This window comes from Bombina bombina, chromosome 4, assembly GCF_027579735.1.
Source record: "Bombina bombina isolate aBomBom1 chromosome 4, aBomBom1.pri, whole genome shotgun sequence".
NCBI classification, from domain to species: domain Eukaryota; kingdom Metazoa; phylum Chordata; class Amphibia; order Anura; family Bombinatoridae; genus Bombina; species Bombina bombina.
This window is the reverse complement of record NC_069502.1, coordinates 305,394,801-305,415,618: the sequence shown is the minus strand read 5'-3', so window position 1 is coordinate 305,415,618 and position 20,818 is coordinate 305,394,801. Positions and strand designations below refer to the sequence as shown.

At 38.2% G+C, this 20,818-nt stretch overlaps 1 protein-coding gene across 1 annotated transcript in view; it reads right to left on the bottom strand.

Annotated features, from left to right (window-relative positions):
- The window catches only part of ATR (ATR serine/threonine kinase), a 455,512-nt gene that overhangs the window by 201,496 nt on the left and 233,198 nt on the right, over positions 1-20,818 (bottom strand). Inside the window, exons 29-32 of the mRNA XM_053711664.1 lie at positions 17,455-17,633; positions 16,525-16,689; positions 14,916-15,007; positions 2,232-2,323 (exon numbers count right to left, since the gene is read on the bottom strand). Of these exons, the coding sequence (XP_053567639.1) occupies positions 2,232-2,323; positions 14,916-15,007; positions 16,525-16,689; positions 17,455-17,633 (528 nt within the window). The remainder of the gene's footprint in view (positions 1-2,231; positions 2,324-14,915; positions 15,008-16,524; positions 16,690-17,454; positions 17,634-20,818) is intronic.

The following is a 20,818-nucleotide window of genomic DNA, read 5'->3' as shown; positions in this document are numbered from 1 at the left end:
CTTTTATATTCACAGGGATATCATGTACATTAGATGTTGAAGGAACAACAGGCATTGTACTATTACTGATGGATATATTCTCTGCATGTAAAAGCTTATCATTACAACTATTACATACCACAGCTGGAGATATAATCTCCACAAATTTACAACAGATACACTTAGCTTTTTTTTTTGTTATCAGGCAGCAGGGTTCCAACAGTGGTTTCTGAGACAGGATCAGATTGAGACATCTTGCAAATGTTAGAGAAAAAACAACATATAAAGCAAAATTATCAATTTCCTTATATGGCAGTTTCAGGAATGGGAAAAAATGCAAACAGCATAGCCCTCTGACATAGAAAAAGGCAAGAGACATATAGGAATAGGGTTTTAAATAATTAAATTATTTGGCGCCAAGTATGATGCACAACGCAAAATGAAATTTTTTTGGCGCTAACAACAGCCGGAAATGACACACTCGCGTCATTGCAGACGCAACCTTGTGCTAGGAAACTCCGCGTCAACTAAGACGCCGGAAATGACGAATTTGTGTCACCGGACATACCTTCGTGCCAAAAAAATTCTTGCGCCAAAAATGACGCAATAAACATCGTCATTTTGCGAACTCGCAAGCCAAAGTTTGCCCATGAAAATTTTATGAAAATAGCAGTCATTTTGAAAAAAAGACTATACCCCAGGTAAGAAAAATATTTTCCTAAATATGTTTTTTCCCAAATATGAAACTGATAGTCTGCAAAAGGAAATATACATAAACCTGACTTATATTAATACATAAAGTGCCAAACCATAGCTGAGAGTGTTTTAAGTAATGAAAACATACTTACCGAAAGACATCCATCCACATATAGTAGATAGCCAAACCAGTAACGGTTATCAGTAGAGGTAATGGAATATGAGAGTATATCGTCGATCTGAAAAGGGAGGTAGGAGATGGTCCTCTACGACCGCTAACAGAGAACCTATGAAAAAGATTTACTGCGAGGAAAACCATAAAATTCAATAGGTGATACTCCCTTCACATCCCTCTGACATTCACTGTACTCTGAGAGGAATCGGGCTTCAAAATGCTGAGAAGCGCATATCAACGTAGAAATCAAGCACAAACTTACTTCACCACCTCTATAGGAGGCAAAGTTTGTAAAACTGAATTGTGGGTGTGGTGAGGGGTGTTTTTATAGGCATTTTGAGGTTTGGGAAACTTTGCCCCTCCTGGTAGGATTGTATATTCCATATGTCACTAGCCCATGGACTCTTGCCAATTACATGAAAGAAAAGTATATATATTTACAAATAAAAGCAGATTATAAATATTGTGGAAAAATACACAGGTTCTACTAAAAAAGTTACCTGTATGGAATAAATACCATATTAGGAAAACCATATAGGGAAGGGATAACTTTTAGCATAGACTAATCTCTATATCATGATAAATCATGACAGATGTTCCTATAGAAATCATGTAATATTTGGTCGGACATACTGTATGAGTTTGGAAGATAGAGGGATAAGATAGGAAATGGGAGTTGACAATTTGTACAAGTGTTTTATGGTGTAAATAGGGTAAACTTTTTTTACGGGGAGAGAGTAAAAAAAAAAAAAAAAAAAGACTTATTTCTTGCACCATCTGTGAGTGTAAGACACTCAGCGGAAAACCACAAGGGCCCCCAGGGTACTTAGTTTCCCAATGCTTCTCTACAAAATAACATTGTTTTAGTTCCAAACACACCAATAAGTGGAGATGGTAAAGGTTAACAGAGAATGGATTTGGAGATAAACATAATTTACAAACTAGTCCAAGACAGGAGATGAAAATTGTTGTTCCCAATAAAAAAGTATTAAGACTTCTGAAAAGCATGTGAATTAAATGCTATATGTTGACACCTTGCTTGCCAGAACATTTAGTAAAATGGCTTTTTTAGATGATGACTACATGTTTTAGGGAAAGAGATCCCCAACAAATTCAATATTAAATCACATTATCATTGCTATGAATTTCTGAAGTTTTTTTCAGATATATAATATTATATTCTGAACACTATTGTTTTGTCAAGAAGCGTGATGATGAAATATTATGAACCAAATAATTTTACCTAACAGAATATCTACAGCTAATTAGTATTAAAAATAATTTTACCTAACACAGTATTTACAGCTAATTAGTATTAAAAATAATGTTAACAGTGAATGGATTTTGAAAAATGTGAGTCCAAAAATATAATTGCCAGTACCTGCAGTTAGATAATCTTGTACAAAGTCCCACTGTGAGAGTTTCCATGCAGCTTCAATTCTATAAGTGTTTAATTCACTTGTCCATTCAGGTCTAAAAAAGAAGTACAATCAAAATAGAAGTTATTCTTATTAGTGAAAACTGTAGGTTAGATTAGTTTAGGTGTGTAATGCCTTTAGGATATGAGGCAAAGGTTTTCATTATATTGACTAATAAATAGACTGGCAAAATGCAACTTTCTTCCAGGTAAAGGGAATGGGCGTTTCCTAAATTTCCTGTAAATCTACTATGTGACCTCAAGTAATAAAAAATGTATAAACAATATCTCAAGATGGTAAGACAGGCTAGCGACTGTGGCTAACCTAAATTATCACAGCAAACCTATAGAATCAATGAAAAAACAGTGCTTAATGAATGTTTAAAGAAGCCTTGCGGAAAATGTAGCTAATAATTATAAAAAAAAAAAGGGGCATTTTTGACTTTTTACTTCTTATTGTCACCCTTCTTATCTAATACAATATAGTGTTAACCAATGGCACCACATCTAATGCCCCCTTTATTTCTGATATCTCCACTGTAAATCAAAATAAAAAGTTTGCTAGGTGCTATGTATTTGCATTGTTCATTTCTGGTTGAGAGCTTTTCTTTTTGTTTATATGTCAAATTATTGAAAGAGAAAGTTTCCCAAAGGCATAATCCAACTACGTTTTCTTCTATATTAACTACAAGATTGACTAATATTGAACATCTTTAGTTTTATCAAAATAAGCAATAAGGATTTTTTTGGACACAAATAGTGCCAGGGCCAATTTAAATATTAATAAATCCTATAATTAATACATATATATTATGACAGAGCCCCAACTGGAAAGTGCGAGAAGGGGGTGAGTGAGCTGAACACTTTTGAAATTTTTCTTCTCCTTTTGGATGCCCAATTGACAAACCAAAAATACAGAAATTGACCATCATGATAAAATGTTAGAGGAAAACAATTGCTAAAAATAATTAAACTGACCCAAGCTTAGAAATAATATAACAATGTTAGTTCAACAGAATAATATCATTTATGCTTACCTGATAAATTATTTTCTTTCTTGATAGTGAGAGTCCACAAATTCTTATTCATAACGTGGGAAAATACTTCACCTGGCCACCAGAAGGAGGCAAATACACCCCAAACAGAGCATTGAAATATCCCTCCCACTTCCCCTACCCTCTCAGTAGTTCAAGCCGAGGGTAAGGAAAAGTAGAGAGATAAAAAGGGGTAAAGTGGTGCCATAAGACTGCCGCCATTACACTATTCAGGGTAGGTTCATGGACTCTCACTACCAAGAAAGAAAATAATTTACCAGGTAAGCATAAATTATATTTTCTTTCTAATGGTAGTGAGTCCAAAATTCCTATTCATAACATATGGGAAAACAATACCCAAACTGTGGAGTCCACAAAAAATGTATCTCCCCCAAATGAAGCCTCTGCTGAGGCAAAAACATCAAACCGATAAAATTTTGTGAAAGTATGAAAAGAGGACCAGGTAGCAGCCTTGCAGATCTGTTCAACTGAAGCCTCATTCTTTATGGCCTAGGAAGTAGACACCGCACAAGTAGAATGTGCCATAATCCGGGATGGAGGCTGCTGACCCATCTCTATATAAGCCATGTGAATCAGACTTCTGAGCCAGAAATATAGAGTAACAGCTGTGGCCTTCTGACCCTTGCGCTTAGCAGAAAACAGAATAATGATGATTGACAAAATTCCATGGTAGCATAAAGATTACATTTTAAAGCTCTAATAACATACAGATAATGCAACAACCTCAATTTAGGATGAAAGGGCTAATAAGGTAGAATCAATAAATTTGTAATGCTACAAGTGGAATTATTATTCAAAATCACTTTATGCACTTATTGGGGGGGGGGGGGTTTGCACTAAGAAGACTCATCTGTACATGTGTTGCAAAAAGGCAGCAACGAAAAGGAGTGCCAACCCCTTAAGATAGTAAAGAGTAAGAACTGGTGAAAAGTTATATTAAAACAAGGTGAATTGAATATCACTATTCAGACTCTCACTTTATTAAACAGAAAAAAGACACACTATGTTTAAAAACACTTGAACTCAGCTGTCATTGAGTTACAGGTGGGATAATAGTATATGCTGAGCGATGGAGCGCTATAAGTAATACTTCTGGTTATATATTAATGCAATAGGATTTAAATAAGGGCTCTGATGGTATTGTAATAAGATGGCTTCTCACTGCTAACAGAAACAACACTTTCCAAGACAATACCTTGATATCAATGGGGGAGCAATAGGTTTGAAAAAAGGTCTAATTCTAGTTATAGCTTGAACAAATGACAGAACATCTACCAACCTTGTATGCAACTATACAGATATTTCACTCTTAAGAGAACTAGCTGATAGACCTTTCTCCAGTCCATCCTGTAGGAACTGAAGAATACTGAATCTTTTAGCCAAGAGAATCCACGTTTCCGGCACCAAGACAGATAAGTCCTCCACACCTTATGGTAAATACGTCTGGTTATGGGTTTATGTATCAATCACAACCTCAGAGAATCCTCTCTCAGACAAAATAATTTGTTCAATCTCCAAGCAGTCAGCCCCAGAGAATCGAGATTGAGATAGAAAAAACATAATTTATGTAAGAACTTACCTGATAAATTCATTTCTTTCATATTAACAAGAGTCCATGAGCTAGTGACGTATGGGATATACATTCCTACCAGGAGGGGCAAAGTTTCCCAAACCTTAAAATGCCTATAAATACACCCCTCACCACACCCACAAATCAGTTTAACGAATAGCCAAGAAGTGGGGTGATAAGAAAAAAAGTGCGAAGCATATAAAATAAGGAATTGGAATAATTGTGCTTTATACAAAAAAATCATAACCACCACAAAAAAGGGTGGGCCTCATGGACTCTTGTTAATATGAAAGAAATGAATTTATCAGGTAAGTTCTTACATAAATTATGTTTTCTTTCATGTAATTAACAAGAGTCCATGAGCTAGTGACGTATGGGATAATGACTACCCAAGATGTGGATCTTTCCACACAAGAGTCACTAGAGAGGGAGGGATAAAATAAAGACAGCCAATTCCTGCTGAAAATAATCCACACCCAAAATAAAGTTTAACAAAAAACATAAGCAGAAGATTCAAACTGAAACCGCTGCCTGAAGTACTTTTCTACCAAAAACTGCTTCAGAAGAAGAAAATACATCAAAATGGTAGAATTTAGTAAAAGTATGCAAAGAGGACCAAGTTGCTGCTTTGCAGATCTGGTCAACCGAAGCTTCATTCCTAAACGCCCAGGAAGTAGATACTGACCTAGTAGAATGAGCTGTAATTCTCTGAGGCGGAATTTTACCCGACTCAACATAGGCAAGATGAATTAAAGATTTCAACCAAGATGCCAAAGAAATGGCAGAAGCTTTCTGGCCTTTCCTAGAACCGGAAAAGATAACAAATAGACTAGAAGTCTTACGGAAAGATTTCGTAGCTTCAACATAATATTTCAAAGCTCTAACAACATCCAAAGAATGCAATGATTTCTCCTTAGAATTCTTAGGATTAGGACATAATGAAGGAACCACAATTTCTCTACTAATGTTGTTGGAATTCACAACTTTAGGTAAAAATTCAAAAGAAGTTCGCAACACCGCCTTATCCTGATGAAAAATCAGAAAAGGAGACTCACATGAAAGAGCAGATAATTCAGAAACTCTTCTAGCAGAAGAGATGGCCAAAAGGAACAAACCTTTCCAAGAAAGTAATTTAATGTCCAATGAATGCATAGGTTCAAACGGAGGAGCTTGAAGAGCTCCCAGAACCAAATTCAAACTCCAAGGAGGAGAAATTGACTTAATGACAGGTTTTATACGAACCAAAGCTTGTACAAAACAATGAATATCAGGAAGAATAGCAATCTTTCTGTGAAAAAGAACAGAAAGAGCGGAGATTTGTCCTTTCAAAGAACTCGCGGACAAACCCTTATCTAAACCATCCTGAAGAAACTGTAAAATTCTCGGTATTCTAAAAGAATGCCAAGAAAAATGATGAGAAAGACACCAAGAAATATAAGTCTTCCAGACTCTATAATATATCTCTCGAGATACAGATTTACGAGCCTGTAACATAGTATTAATCACGGAGTCAGAGAAACCTCTATGACCAAGAATCAAGCGTTCAATCTCCATACCTTTAAATTTAAGGATTTCAGATCCGGATGGAAAAAAGGACCTTGTGACAGAAGGTCTGGTCTTAACGGAAGAGTCCATGGTTGGCAAGATGCCATCCGGACAAGATCCGCATACCAAAACCTGTGAGGCCATGCCGGAGCTATTAGCAGAACAAACGAGCATTCCCTCAGAATCTTGGAGATTACTCTTGGAAGAAGAACTAGAGGCGGAAAGATATAGGCAGGATGATACTTCCAAGGAAGTGATAATGCATCCACTGCCTCCGCCTGAGGATCCCGGGATCTGGACAGATACCTGGGAAGTTTCTTGTTTAGATGAGAGGCCATCAGATCTATCTCTGGGAGCCCCCACATTTGAACAATCTGAAGAAATACCTCTGGGTGAAGAGACCATTCGCCCGGATGCAACGTTTGGCGACTGAGATAATCCGCTTCCCAATTGTCTACACCTGGGATATGAACCGCAGAGATTAGACAGGAGCTGGATTCCGCCCAAACCAAAATTCGAGATACTTCTTTCATAGCCAGAGGACTGTGAGTCCCTCATTGATGATTGATGTATGCCACAGTTGTGACATTGTCTGTCTGAAAACAAATGAACGATTCTCTCTTCAGAAGAGGCCAAAACTGAAGAGCTCTGAAAACTGCACGGAGTTCCAAGATATTGATCGGTAATCTCACCTCCTGAGATTCCCAAACTCCTTGTGCCGTCAGAGATCCCCACACAGCTCCCCAACCTGTGAGACTTGCATCTGTTGAAATTACAGTCCAGGTCGGAAGAACAAAAGAAGCCCCCTGAATTAAACGAAGGTGATCTGTCCACCACGTTAGAGAGTGCCGAACAATCGGTTTTAAAGATATTAATTGATTTATCTTCGTGTAATCCCTGCACCATTGATTCAGCATACAGAGCTGAAGAGGTCGCATGTGAAAACGAGCAAAGGGGATCGCGTCCGATGCAGCAGTCATAAGACCTAGAATTTCCATGCATAAGGCTACCGAAGGGAATGATTGAGACTGAAGGTTTCGACAGGCTGTAATCAATTTTAGACGTCTCTTGTCTGTTAAAGACAGAGTCATGGACACTGAATCTATCTGGAAACCCAGAAAGGTTACCCTTGTTTGAGGAATCAAAGAACTTTTTGGTAAATTGATCCTCCAACCATGATCTTGAAGAAACAACACAAGTCGATTCGTATGAGACTCTGCTAAATGTAAAGACTGAGCAAGTACCAAGATATCGTCCAAATAAGGAAATACCACAATACCCTGTTCTCTGATTACAGACAGAAGGGCACCGAGAATCTTTGTGAAAATTCTTGGAGCTGTAGCAAGGCCAAACGGTAGAGCCACAAATTGGTAATGCTTGTCTAGAAAAGAGAATCTCAGGAACTGATAATGATCTGGATGAATCGGAATATGCAGATATGCATCCTGTAAATCTATTGTGGACATATAATTCCCTTGCTGAACAAAAGGCAATATAGTCCTTACAGTTACCATCTTGAACGTTGGTATCCTTACATAACGATTCAATAATTTTAGATCCAGAACTGGTCTGAAGGAATTCTCCTTCTTTGGTACAATGAAGAGATTTGAATAAAACCCCATCCCCTGTTCCGGAACTGGAACTGGCATAATTACTCCAGCTAACTCTAGATCTGAAACACAATTCAGAAATGCTTGAGCTTTCACTGGATTTACTGGGACATGGGAAAGAAAAAATCTCTTTGCAGGAGGTCTCATCTTGAAACCAATTCTGTACCCTTCTGAAACAATGTTCTGAATCCAAAGATTGTGAACAGAATTGATCCAAATTTCTTTGAAAAAACGTAACCTGCCCCCTACCAGCTGAACTGGAATGAGGGCCGTACCTTCATGTGAACTTAGAAGCAGGCTTTGCCTTTCTAGCAGGCTTGGATTTATTCCAGACTGGAGATGGTTTCCAAACTGAAACTGCTCCTGAGGACGAAGGATCAGGCTTTTGTTCTTTGTTGAAACGAAAGGAACGAAAACGATTGTTAGCCCTGTTTTTACCTTTAGACTTTTTATCCTGTGGTAAAAAAGTTCCTTTCCCACCAGTAACAGTTGAAATAATAGAATCCAACTGAGAACCAAATAATTTGTTTCCCTGGAAAGAAATGGAAAGTAGAGTTGATTTAGAAGCCATATCAGCATTCCAGGTCTTAAGCCATAAAGCTCTTCTGGCTAAGATAGCCAGAGACATAAATCTAACATCAACTCTAATAATATCAAAAATGGCATCACAGATGAAATTATTAGCATGCTGGAGAAGAATAATAATATCATGAGAATCACGATTTGTTACTTGTTGCGCTAGAGTTTCCAACCAAAAAGTTGAAGCTGCAGCAACATCAGCCAATGATATAGCAGGTCTAAGAAGATTACCTGAACATAGATAAGCTTTTCTTAGAAAAGATTCAATTTTTCTATCTAAAGGATCCTTAAACGAGGTACCATCTGACGTAGGAATGGTAGTACGTTTAGCAAGGGTAGAAATAGCCCCATCAACTTTAGGGATTTTGTCCCAAAATTCTAACCTGTCAGGCGGAACAGGATATAATTGCTTAAAACGTTTAGAAGGAGTAAATGAATTACCCAATTTATCCCATTCCTTAGCAATTACTGCAGAAATAGCATTAGGAACAGGAAAGACTTCTGGAATAACCGCAGGAGCTTTAAAAACCTTATCCAAACGTATAGAATTAGTATCAAGAGGACTAGAATCCTCTATTTCTAAAGCAATTAGTACTTCTTTAAGTAAAGAGCGAATAAATTCCATCTTAAATAAATATGAAGATTTATCAGCATCAATCTCTGAGATAGAATCCTCTGAACCAGAAGAGTCCAAAGAATCAGAATGATGGTGTTCATTTAAAAATTCATCTGTAGAGAGAGAAGATTTAAAAGACTTTTTACGTTTACTAGAAGGAGAAATAACAGACAAAGCCTTCTTTATGGATTCAGAAACAAAATCTCTTATGTTATCAGGAACATTCTGCACCTTAGATGTTGAGGGAACTGCAACAGGCAATGGTACATCACTAAAGGAAATATTATCTGCTTTAACAAGTTTGTCATGACAATTATTACAAACAACAGCTGGAGGAATAGCTACCAAAAGTTTACAGCAGATACACTTAGCTTTGGTAGATCCAGCAGGCAGTGGTTTTCCTGTAGTATCTTCTGGCTCAGATGCAACGTGAGACATCTTGCAATATGTAAGAGAAAAAACAACATATAAAGCAAAATAGATCAAATTCCTTATAAGACAGTTTCAGGAATGGGAAAGAAATGCCAAACATCAAGCTTCTAGCAACCAGAAGCAAATGAAAAATGAGACTGAAATAATGTGGAGACAAAAGCGACGCCCATATTTTTTGGCGCCAAATAAGACGCCCACATTATTTGGCGCCTAAATGCTTTTGGCGCCAAAAATGACGCCACATCCGGAACGCCGACATTTTTGGCGCAAAATAACGTCAAAAATGACGCAACTTCCGGCGACACGTATGACGCCGGAAACGGAAAAGAATTTTTGCGCCAAAAAAGTCCGCGCCAAGAATGACGCAATAAAATGAAGCATTTTCAGCCCCCGCGAGCCTAACAGCCCACAGGGAAAAAAGTCAAATTTTTGAGGTAAGAAAAAATATGATAATTTAAAGCATAATCCCAAATATGAAACTGACTGTCTGGAAATAAGGAAAGTTGAACATTCTGAGTCAAGGCAAATAAATGTTTGAATACATATATTTAGAACTTTATAAATAAAGTGCCCAACCATAGCTTAGAGTGTCACAGAAAATAAGACTTACTTACCCCAGGACACTCATCTACATGTTTGTAGAAAGCCAAACCAGTACTGAAACGAGAATCAGTAGAGGAAATGGTAAATATAAGAGTATATCGTCGATCTGAAAAGGGAGGTAAGAGATGAATCTCTACGACCGATAACAGAGAACCTTATGAAATAGACCCCGTAGAAGGAGATCACTGCATTCAATAGGCAATACTCTCTTCACATCCCTCTGACATTCACTGCACGCTGAGAGGAAAACCGGGCTCCAACTTGCTGCGGAGCGCATATCAACGTAGAATCTAGCACAAACTTACTTCACCACCTCCCTTGGAGGCAAAGTTTGTAAAACTGATTTGTGGGTGTGGTGAGGGGTGTATTTATAGGCATTTTAAGGTTTGGGAAACTTTGCCCCTCCTGGTAGGAATGTATATCCCATACGTCACTAGCTCATGGACTCTTGTTAATTACATGAAAGAAATGGACCTTGAGCCAGAAGATACGGCCTCTGAGGAACCCGCCATTGAGGAGCAGACTACATTCTCACGAGGTCTGCATACCAAGTCCTGCGTTGCCACACAGGAGCTAACAGGATTGCTGATACTCTCTCCTCCTTGATTCAAGCTATTACCCAATGGAGCAGAACATTTGGAGGAAAAAGATTAACTAGACTGTACCGCCAAGGAGCTGCTAAGGCAGCCAAGGAGCTGCTAAGACAGTATCTTGGCAGTTTGGCATTGAGAGGAAAAGCAATCTATCTTCGGGCACCCCAACCAACGTCAGATCTCGCAAAAAAACTGGTTTAGAGACCATTCCCTGAGTGAAGAGCCTGCCTCCTCAGAAAATCTGCCTCCCAGTTCTGGAATGTGAACTGCTGAAATCTGGCATTGATATGTCTGCACCCATTGAAGAATGTGAGACACCTCCAGCATCGCCAGAGAGCTGTGAGTTCCACCCTGATAATTAACATAAGCTACCGTAGTGATGTTGTCCGATTGAAATAGAATATAATGGACAGGGCCATGACAGTAGTGCATTGAAAATGTTCCTCAGCTCCAGGACAATGATTGAAAGAGTCCCCTCCTCCGACCGCCAAACTCCCTGAGCTCTCAGAGAGCCCCACACAGCACCCCATCCTGTTAAACTTGCATCTGTTGTTATAATTTCCCAGGATGGGCGCAGGAAGCACATGCCCTGAACAATGGGTTTCTGAGACATGGTCTCTGGATCCAGAGATATTACCTGAGACAGATCTGAATGAGTTAGTTGAGCATACATAACTGTATAGGTCTCAAATTAAAACAGGAAAAAGGAATAGCGTCCGAAGCCACTACCATAAGGCCTACCATTTCCATGCATTGAGCTACAAAAGGTCGAGGAGTAGATTGTAGAAGACAATGTGACAGTGAATAGGAGCACCAGTAGGCTGAAGTATGACATCAGGCGATACATAAAATTAGTACATTTAATAAAAAGTAAACATATGGGTATAACATTCAACAATTAAAAACAAAAAATCAATAAATAAAGAGCAAATCCCAATGGGGATAATAAATATCCAGAGCAAATCCCAATGAAGGGATATAAATGTGAATGCTCCGGTTAAAGTCAGAAAAATCTGTAGAACAGAAAACAAATCCTTTGAAGAGATGATCCTCAAATAAGAGGTGATGTCACATAACACCTGTGATATCCGTATATATGTGATGAAAAATACAAATGAAAAATAAGAATAATAAAAATTAAGTTTGTGTACACGTGAAAAAATTAGATAAACAATGGGGATTTTGCCTTCTCTGCCTGTGACACGGGAACAATAATTCCCATGTATACCAGATTGTCTACACAGTGTAGGAAAGCTATTCTCTTTTCCGGCTTTCCCGAGATTTGTGATAGAAGAAACCTGCCACTTGGGGGGGGGGGGGGGGGGGGGGCAATATAGTAAACCTATTTTGTACTCCTGAGATATTATGTCTAGAACCCAAGGGTCCTGAATGGACGCAGCCCAAATCCCCCAGAGATAATCTGCCCCCTACTTGACCTGATCCCAGGTCGAGGGCCATCCCTTCATGCCGACTTGGTGTCAGGGGTTGACTTCTTGGACTGCTTGTGCTTGTTCCACACCAGATTTGGTTTCCAGGTACCCCTGGTAGTCTCAGATATGTTTGTGGAAGGGCTCCCGTGTCGTATTCGGACAAAGGGAGCAAACACATCCCATAGGAAGTCCCTTTGGTCTGGATTTCTTATTCTAAGATAGGAAAGCACCATTTCCACCAGTGACAGAAATGATAGAATCTAAGCCTAGGGTGAAAAAAGATTTACCCTTAACGGCCAAAGATATTAATCTGGATTAGCAGACCATGTCCGCTGACCACTACTTCAGCCAGAGAGCCCTCCTGGCCAGATCTGCCAATCAAGAATTATTGGCATTGAAGCAAATTATTTGGATAGTGTCACAAATAAAAGAATTGGCTGTCTTCAAAGCCTGACTGTGGTCCTGGATATCCTTCAATGGAGATTCTACCAAGATTCTACCAAGATCAATACAAAGAGTTTCACCAGAATGTAGCGGTCCCAGCCACAGCAGCAATACCTACAGCTGGCTGGGAGAAAAAGAACTTTCTCAGGTATCCCTATCCATTGGGTCTTTGAAAGATGTGCTGTCTTCCCGAGAAATAGTAGTGTGTTTGGTCAGGGTGGAAATGGCAACGTCTACCTTAGGGACGGTAGTCCACACTTCTAAATGGCTATCCGGTAGAGGGAACATTTTTCTTTAAAATTTGGGGTAGGAGAAAAGGGAACTCCAGGTTTTCCCACTCCTTGGAGATAATGTCCGCCACCAAAAAAGGCACAGGGAACACTTCAGGGATTGTTAACTTAGGTTTAAAGACAATATCCAATTTATGTACCCGTTTCTGCAGGTTTAGATTCAGGTATGCCTAATGTGATTAAAACCTCTAAGTAAATATCTTAGGTGTTTAATATTAAATATAAAGGTTGTATTCTCAGAGTCCTTTTCAGATTCTCTAGAGGAGTCAAAGGATGAAAGTTCCGCTTCAGAGCTAGACAAGGAATTGTCCACATCAGATATTTGCATATGGCTAACTGCCGCAGCGCCAACAGAGCTACTGGTTCTGGATTCTGAGGAATAATGTTTAACCTTTCTCTTCCTGCAACTGGCAAAGCCGTCAGGGCAGCAGATACCGCAGATTTTTTTTTCTGCAGAAACTGGGTCGCAAACTACAGCATGTTGAGAAATAGATACCACCTGATGCGGTTGTAAAATTGTCATGTCAGGGCATACTGTGGTTGGCACAAACAGAGGGGGGGACACCACGGAAGTCTGGATACCAGGGCCCCCCAAATAAGACTGTAGAACAGTTGCAAGGCATGCGCTGCATAGTCGTGCATGAGGACACACTTTATGTAACTTACATAGTATGCTCTTATTAGTATCAAATAATGGAGTGGAAAAATTCCCCTCCTGATTAAAAGCTCAGTTAGAGAGTCCTCCATTATGAACTTATTATATCTACAATTTAAGTGCCTACTGTAAAAGAATGATCTGTCTTTGGTGTCTCACCACCTCCGGACCAGTTTGCTTCCACGCTGTCGCTCCGTAGCTGAAAACTGATGCTGCGCCGATATTGCGCACTAACTTAAAGATGGAGGCAGGGATGGCGCCTAAACAGACTGCATCCTTAAAAAGTATACACCTCTAGCTTCAGGTCATAGTGCGCAATGAAAAGTGTCATACTAAATGTGCGTGCAATAAGCATGTCCATCGGGGGTCACATGAAAGCAGCACGCACCAGGTCGGAATAGCAAGTCTAGTCGGAGGACCCGATGTCGATTCTGTGCATGCCGCTATTATTATGTGACCCTCAGTCCTGAGGTCCCTTATGTGGCCTACAATTTCCCCAGAATTAGTGCAGTGCAAAATTAAAGGAGTTAGCTTGACCCCTTACTGTTCTTGGATTCCATTGGAGAGCCCCCATAGTATATCCTAGAACAGTTTGCAATCTGACTAGTTGTATCCTGTTTCTATTAGGCAACAAGCCATTAGAGGGGATAAGGTAATGAAAAGTCAGGACTTCCCCAGTCTCCATCATCCTGAGGAGTCCTGTAACACAAATGAAAATCAGTGTAACTAACACTGTTTGCCTGAAAGGGAGGATAGCATGGTTACACTGGAAGAGGCATAGGAAGTTTCCCGCGACATCCAGCAGCTAACACTTACCAAAACTCTACTAAGAACATAATATGGATTCCAAAATTTCGCCTGCCCTCTCTTGCAGGAACCAATCCATTGAGAGCATTAGAATCAGAAACTTCAGCAGAGCACCTCTCTCTGCCTATCTCCATGAACGAGGCAAAGAACTACTGAGAGGGTAGGAGAAGTGGAAGGCATATTTCAATGCTCTGTTTAGGGTGTCTTAGGTCCTCTGGTGGCCAGGTGAAGTATTTTCCCATATGTTATGAATAGGAATTTGTGGAGTCTCACTACCATTAGAAAAAAATAAAGGTAACCACAGAACAATCCACAGAAATCTTAATAAGAATGACAAGTAATCTTGAACATATAAAAAAAAAAACGGATTATCAAAACAACTATTTAACAAGTAAATACAATACCAGAATGTAGATTACCTGCTGTTCAGTACACCATTTACTTGAGTGATTACAGTAGACAACTGCCCAAGACCCAACATGGACTTCACTACTCCGTGATAATGAATTATCTGTGATAATCAAAGATATGCATTTATACACTAACATATTTGATTATTAACCGGGCATCAAATCCATTATTGTAACAGAAACAATACAATTTAAGTTATCTGCTGCAATTTTTCCAAAAGTTTTTTTTTTCCGAAGTTTTTTTTTTTTCAGTTTTCAAATTGCAAAACCCCTGATGGCCAAAAAAATAAATTCTAAGGAAGCTATTAGCCATCACTTACTACTCTCAACAATTACAGAATCCCTGAAATAACACAATGGATAGCCTAGATTACAACAGCTGATGTATTATTTTTTCTTGTACGTCCTATTCTATTAAGAGGAAGATATTGGGTTCATCTTCTTGAGGCACAGCAATATATATATATATATATATATATATATATATATATATATATATATATATATAAAACATGAAATGCCACAGAACACTGAGTGGGAAGCAATGATCTAGTAAGCTGACTTTTTAAACAGTGCTCTAAAACTAAACTGCTCACTATTCCTATAGTTGGGTTTTCATAAATATTGATGCTAACCGTGCAAAGAGCTGAGGTTAGAATATCGTGACCACTTTAACATACTCCCCCCATAAACTTCAATGGAGCGAAAAAAGCAGAAAAAAAATCCAGCACCCATTTTTTTGCGCTAACCCGAATTACCATAAGATCCCTATTCTAATAACCCCTAAACCGCCACATAGCCCACCACAAAGTACCCCACTACACTAATAAGCCCTAAACTGCCACAACCTCCATCATAAAATACCCCACTACACTATAAAACCCTAAACTAATACCCTTCTACACTATTAACCCCCTAACCAGCTAACCCACCTAACATCCTATTTGGTTGGGCATTACACTTAGAAGGGCATTTTGAGCTTTTGCTGCCCAAAAAGAAAAAAAACAAAACCCTATTCTAAAAATATAAAATCAAAAACACCCAAAAAAAAGCCTACCACTAAACGCAAAAATCTTATTTTATTCTTATTTTCGGATCTTCCGTCCCGACCTCCTCTTCATGTGGTCACCCACCACACACTGAATTTTGAATGCAAAGTACCCCCTTTATATAGGGGCTTATTTTCAATTTCAAATGAGCCAATAGAATTAAAGCTTTTTATATTGCCTGATTTGAATTTTAAAATGAAAATCAGCCAATAGAAATACAAGGGTACCCCTATATAAACAGGGTACCTTGCTTTCAAAATTCAGTGTGTGTTAGGAGATCCCATGAAGAGGATGTCGGGGGCGGAAGATTAGAAGAAAAGAAAGATAGATGAAGGTAGAAGACCGCCGCCAGGATGAAGATGGACTACCACTGAAGAGAAGGACCACAGTTGATGATCATATAGGAGTCAGATTCAAGTTTGGAGAGTTCCATCTTTGGGGTTTAGTAATAGGCTTTTTTTTGGAGTGTTTTTTGTTTTTGTTTTTTAGAAAAGGTTTTTGTTTTGTTTTTTGGGCAGAAAAATAGCTAAATGCTGATTTCTACATTTTTATTGTTAGCATGGTATTACCTCTTGTGGTTCCAACTGAATGGCTCGATCATAACAGGCTGTGGCATCTCTCAGTAATCCAATGCTTTCATGTTCCAGAATCTGTTCTTTCAATGATGCCTCCTTCTTACGAATAGCACTCACTCCTGCTACTCCATCTGGCTCATGCATAGCTGCATACAGTTTCTTAAACCAAATAATCATCACACAGAAGCCAGTTAATAAACCCTCTATATCCAGTTAACTCTATTATTTAATATTTCATGTCTGTTCTAATATACTAATAACTCCCTGTTTTTTAAAACAAAAACAAAAAAAGAGTGTCTCATTTTTTTGTTTTGTCCATGCAGTAGCACACATGCTGTGATCAGAAGAGCTTGCACTACACATGTTAACAGAATGACTCACTTTAATTATTTTTATTTGTGTGTGTAATATATAGAAACAACTCAGCATGCTCATGCAGACAGGGGAGAATGGCAGTAATGACAGAGTTAATATAAAAATAATTTAGCAGATAGGTACTATATTTTATTTTGCAGAATGGGACAAATGTATGCTGAAGCCAAGTAGATTTGATTTCCACCAGTCTTAAAATGTTATAGGAACTAAATTAAATGTACGTTTTGCAAAAAAACACACATATATAAAGAACTAGAAAGCAAAGATATAGCCCTAGTGTACAGTATTCAGTGCAGACATGAATTCAAGGAATTAAAACACAGTTTACATTTGTCATTCTTTTTATAAATGTACTTGATTGTCTATAACCTAATGAACTAATAAAACATTAGGTTCCACAAGCAGAGCAAAAAAGGTTGCAATGTTTTTGTTTAATACATTTTTAAAGCAACATTATAGTGTTGGGTCAATTTAAAAATTAAGACAGTGATCCAAAGCAAATACACTTAATGGTCTGTAGAATAAACAACAATTAAAAGAAAAGCTCACCTGTAAAAATCCCAAGTGCTCTTGAATATCTTGTTTTTTCTCCATGATAAAAGATTCAAAGTGCATAACAGCCCTGGTATATGCTTTGGAGCGAAATGATGCAACTGCTAAAGTGTCTTGAGGTATTAGATCAAGAAATCTGGTCACATTCTGATACTCTGCATAGTCTTCACGACACACTAGTATAAGGAAAAAAAGGAAGAAAAAATAACCACAAAAAAGAAAAACATGAGTATTTGTGCATCACAAAAGTTTTATGTTTAAAATGAAAATAAATGTACCCTAAACATTACTTTACAATCTTTATTAACAATCAGCTAGATTACGAGTTTTGCGTTATGAGTAAAAAAGCATTGTTATGCTTCAAAATGCTGCTTTTTCCCTAACGCCGCTATTACAAGTCTTGTAGGTATAGGTGTACCGCACACCTTTTTGGCCGTCACGCAACGTCAGTACCGCACTTTTAAAAAAGTCCTTTTTCAATGGGACTTTCATAGTGCCGGTATTACAAGTTTGCCTGGGAGGCCAAAAAGTGAGCGGTACACTCTTTCACCACAAGATCTGTACCGCCATCTAAAGTCAGTAGTTATGAGTTTTACGTTACAAATCTGTAGCATAAAACTCATAACTAAAGTCTTACAAAGTACACTAAACACCCATAAACTACCTATTAACCCCTAAACCGAGGCCCTCCCACATCGCAAACACTATTTAAATATTATTAACCCCTAATCTGCCATTCGCCCATGCCGCCGCTATAATAAACCTATTAACCCCTAAACCGCCGCCCTCCCGCATTGCAAACACTATTTAAATATTATTAACCCCTAATCTGCCATTCGCCCACACCGCCGCTATAATAAACCTATTAACCCCTAAACCGCCGCCCTCCCGCATCGCAAACACTATTTAAATATTATTAACCCCTAATCTGCCATCCGCCCACACCGCCGCTATAATAAACCTATTAACCCCTTAACTGCCGCCCTCCCGCATCACTACATAAATATATTAACCCCTAAACCTAACGTAACCCTAACACCCCCTTACTTAAATATAATTAAAATAAATCTAAATAAAACTTACAATTATTACCTAAATAACCTATTAAAAACTAAATACATACCTGTGAAATAAAACCTACGCTAGCTACAATATATCTAATAGTTATATTGTAGCTAGCTTAGGTTTTATTTTTATTTCACAGCTAAGTTTGTATTTATTTTAACTAGGTAGACTAGTTAGTAAATAACTATTAACTATTTACTAACTACCTAGTTAAAATAAATACAGTTACCTGTAAAATATAACCTGCCTTACACTAAAAACTAACATTTACAATAATACATTTTTTTTTTAATTAAATACAATTATCTAAATTATAAAAAAACATAATTTATGTAAGAACTTACCTGATAAATTCATTTCTTTCATATTAGCAAGAGTCCATGAGCTAGTGACGTATGGGATATACATTCCTACCAGGAGGGGCAAAGTTTCCCAAACCTCAAAATGCCTATAAATACACCCCTCACCACACCCACAATTCAGTTTAACGAATAGCCAAGAAGTGGGGTGATAAAAAAGTGTGAAAGCATAAAAAATAAGGAATTGGAATAATTGTGCTTTATACAAAAATCATAACCACCACAAAAAAAGGGCGGGCCTCATGGACTCTTGCTAATATGAAAGAAATGAATTTATCAGGTAAGTTCTTACATAAATTATGTTTTCTTTCATGTAATTAGCAAGAGTCCATGAGCTAGTGACGTATGGGATAATGATTACCCAAGATGTGGATCTTTCCACACAAGAGTCACTAGAGAGGGAGGGATAAAATAAGGACAGCCAATTCCTGCTGAAAAAAATCCACACCCAAAATAAGGTTTAATGAAAAACATAAGCAGAAGATTCAGACTGAAACCGCTGCCTGAAGTACTTTTCTACCAAAAACTGCTTCAGAAGAAGAAAATACATCAAAACGGTAGAATTTAGTAAAAGTATGCAAAGAGGACCAAGTTGCTGCTTTGCAAATCTGATCAACCGAAGCTTCATTCCTAAACGCCCAGGAAGTAGAAACTGACCTGGTAGAATGAGCTGTAATCCTCTGAGGCGGAGTTTTACCCGACTCAACATAGGCAAGATGAATTAAAGATTTCAACCAAGATGCCAAAGAAATGGCAGAAGCTTTCTGGCCTTTTCTAGAACCGGAAAAGATAACAAATAGACTAGAAGTCTTTCGGAAAGATTTAGTAGCTTCAACATAAAATTTCAAAGCTCTAACAACATCCAAAGAATGCAATGATTTCTCCTTAGAATTCTTAGGATTAGGACATAATGAAGGAACCACAATTTCTCTACTAATGTTGTTGGAATTCACAACTTTAGGTAAAAATTCAAAAGAAGTTTGCAACACCGCCTTATCCTGATGAAAAATCAGAAAAGGAGACTCACAAGAAAGAGCAGATAATTCAGAAACTCTTCTGGCAGAAGAGATGGCCAAAAGGAACAAAACTTTCCAAAAAAGTAATTTAATGTCCAATGAATGCATAGGTTCAAATGGAGGAGCTTGAAGAGCTCCCAGAACCAAATTCAAACTCCAAGGAGGAGAAATTGACTTAATGACAGGTTTTATACGAACCAAAGCTTGTACAAAACAATGAATATCAGGAAGAATAGCAATCTTTCTGTGAAAAAGAACAGAAAGAGCAGAGATTTGTCCTTTCAAGGAACTTGCAGACAAACCCTTATCTAAACCATCCTGAAGAAACTGTAAAATTCTCGGTATTCTAAAAGAATGCCAAGAAAAATGATGAGAAAGACACCAAGAAATATAAGTCTTCCAGACTCTATAATATATCTCTCTAGATACAGATTTACGAGCCTGTAACATAGTATTAATCACAGAGTCAGAGAAACCTCTTTGACCAAGAATCAAGCGTTCAATCTCCATACCTTTAAATTTAAGGATTTCAGATCCTGATGGAAAAAAGGACCTTGTGACAGAAGGTCTGGTCTTAATGGAAGAGTCCACGGTTGGCAAGAGGCCATCCGGACAAGATCCGCATACCAAAACCTGTGAGGCCATGCCGGAGCTACCAGCAGAACAAACGAGCATTCCTTCAGAATCTTGGAGATTACTCTTGGAAGAAGAACTAGAGGCGGAAAGATATAGGCAGGATGATACTTCCAAGGAAGTGATAATGCATCCACTGCCTCCGCCTGAGGATCCCGGGATCTGGACAGATATCTGGGAAGTTTCTTGTTTAGATGAGACGCCATCAGATCTATTTCTGGAAGTTCCCACATTTGAACAATCTGAAGAAATACCTCTGGGTGAAGAGACCATTCGCCCGGATGCAAC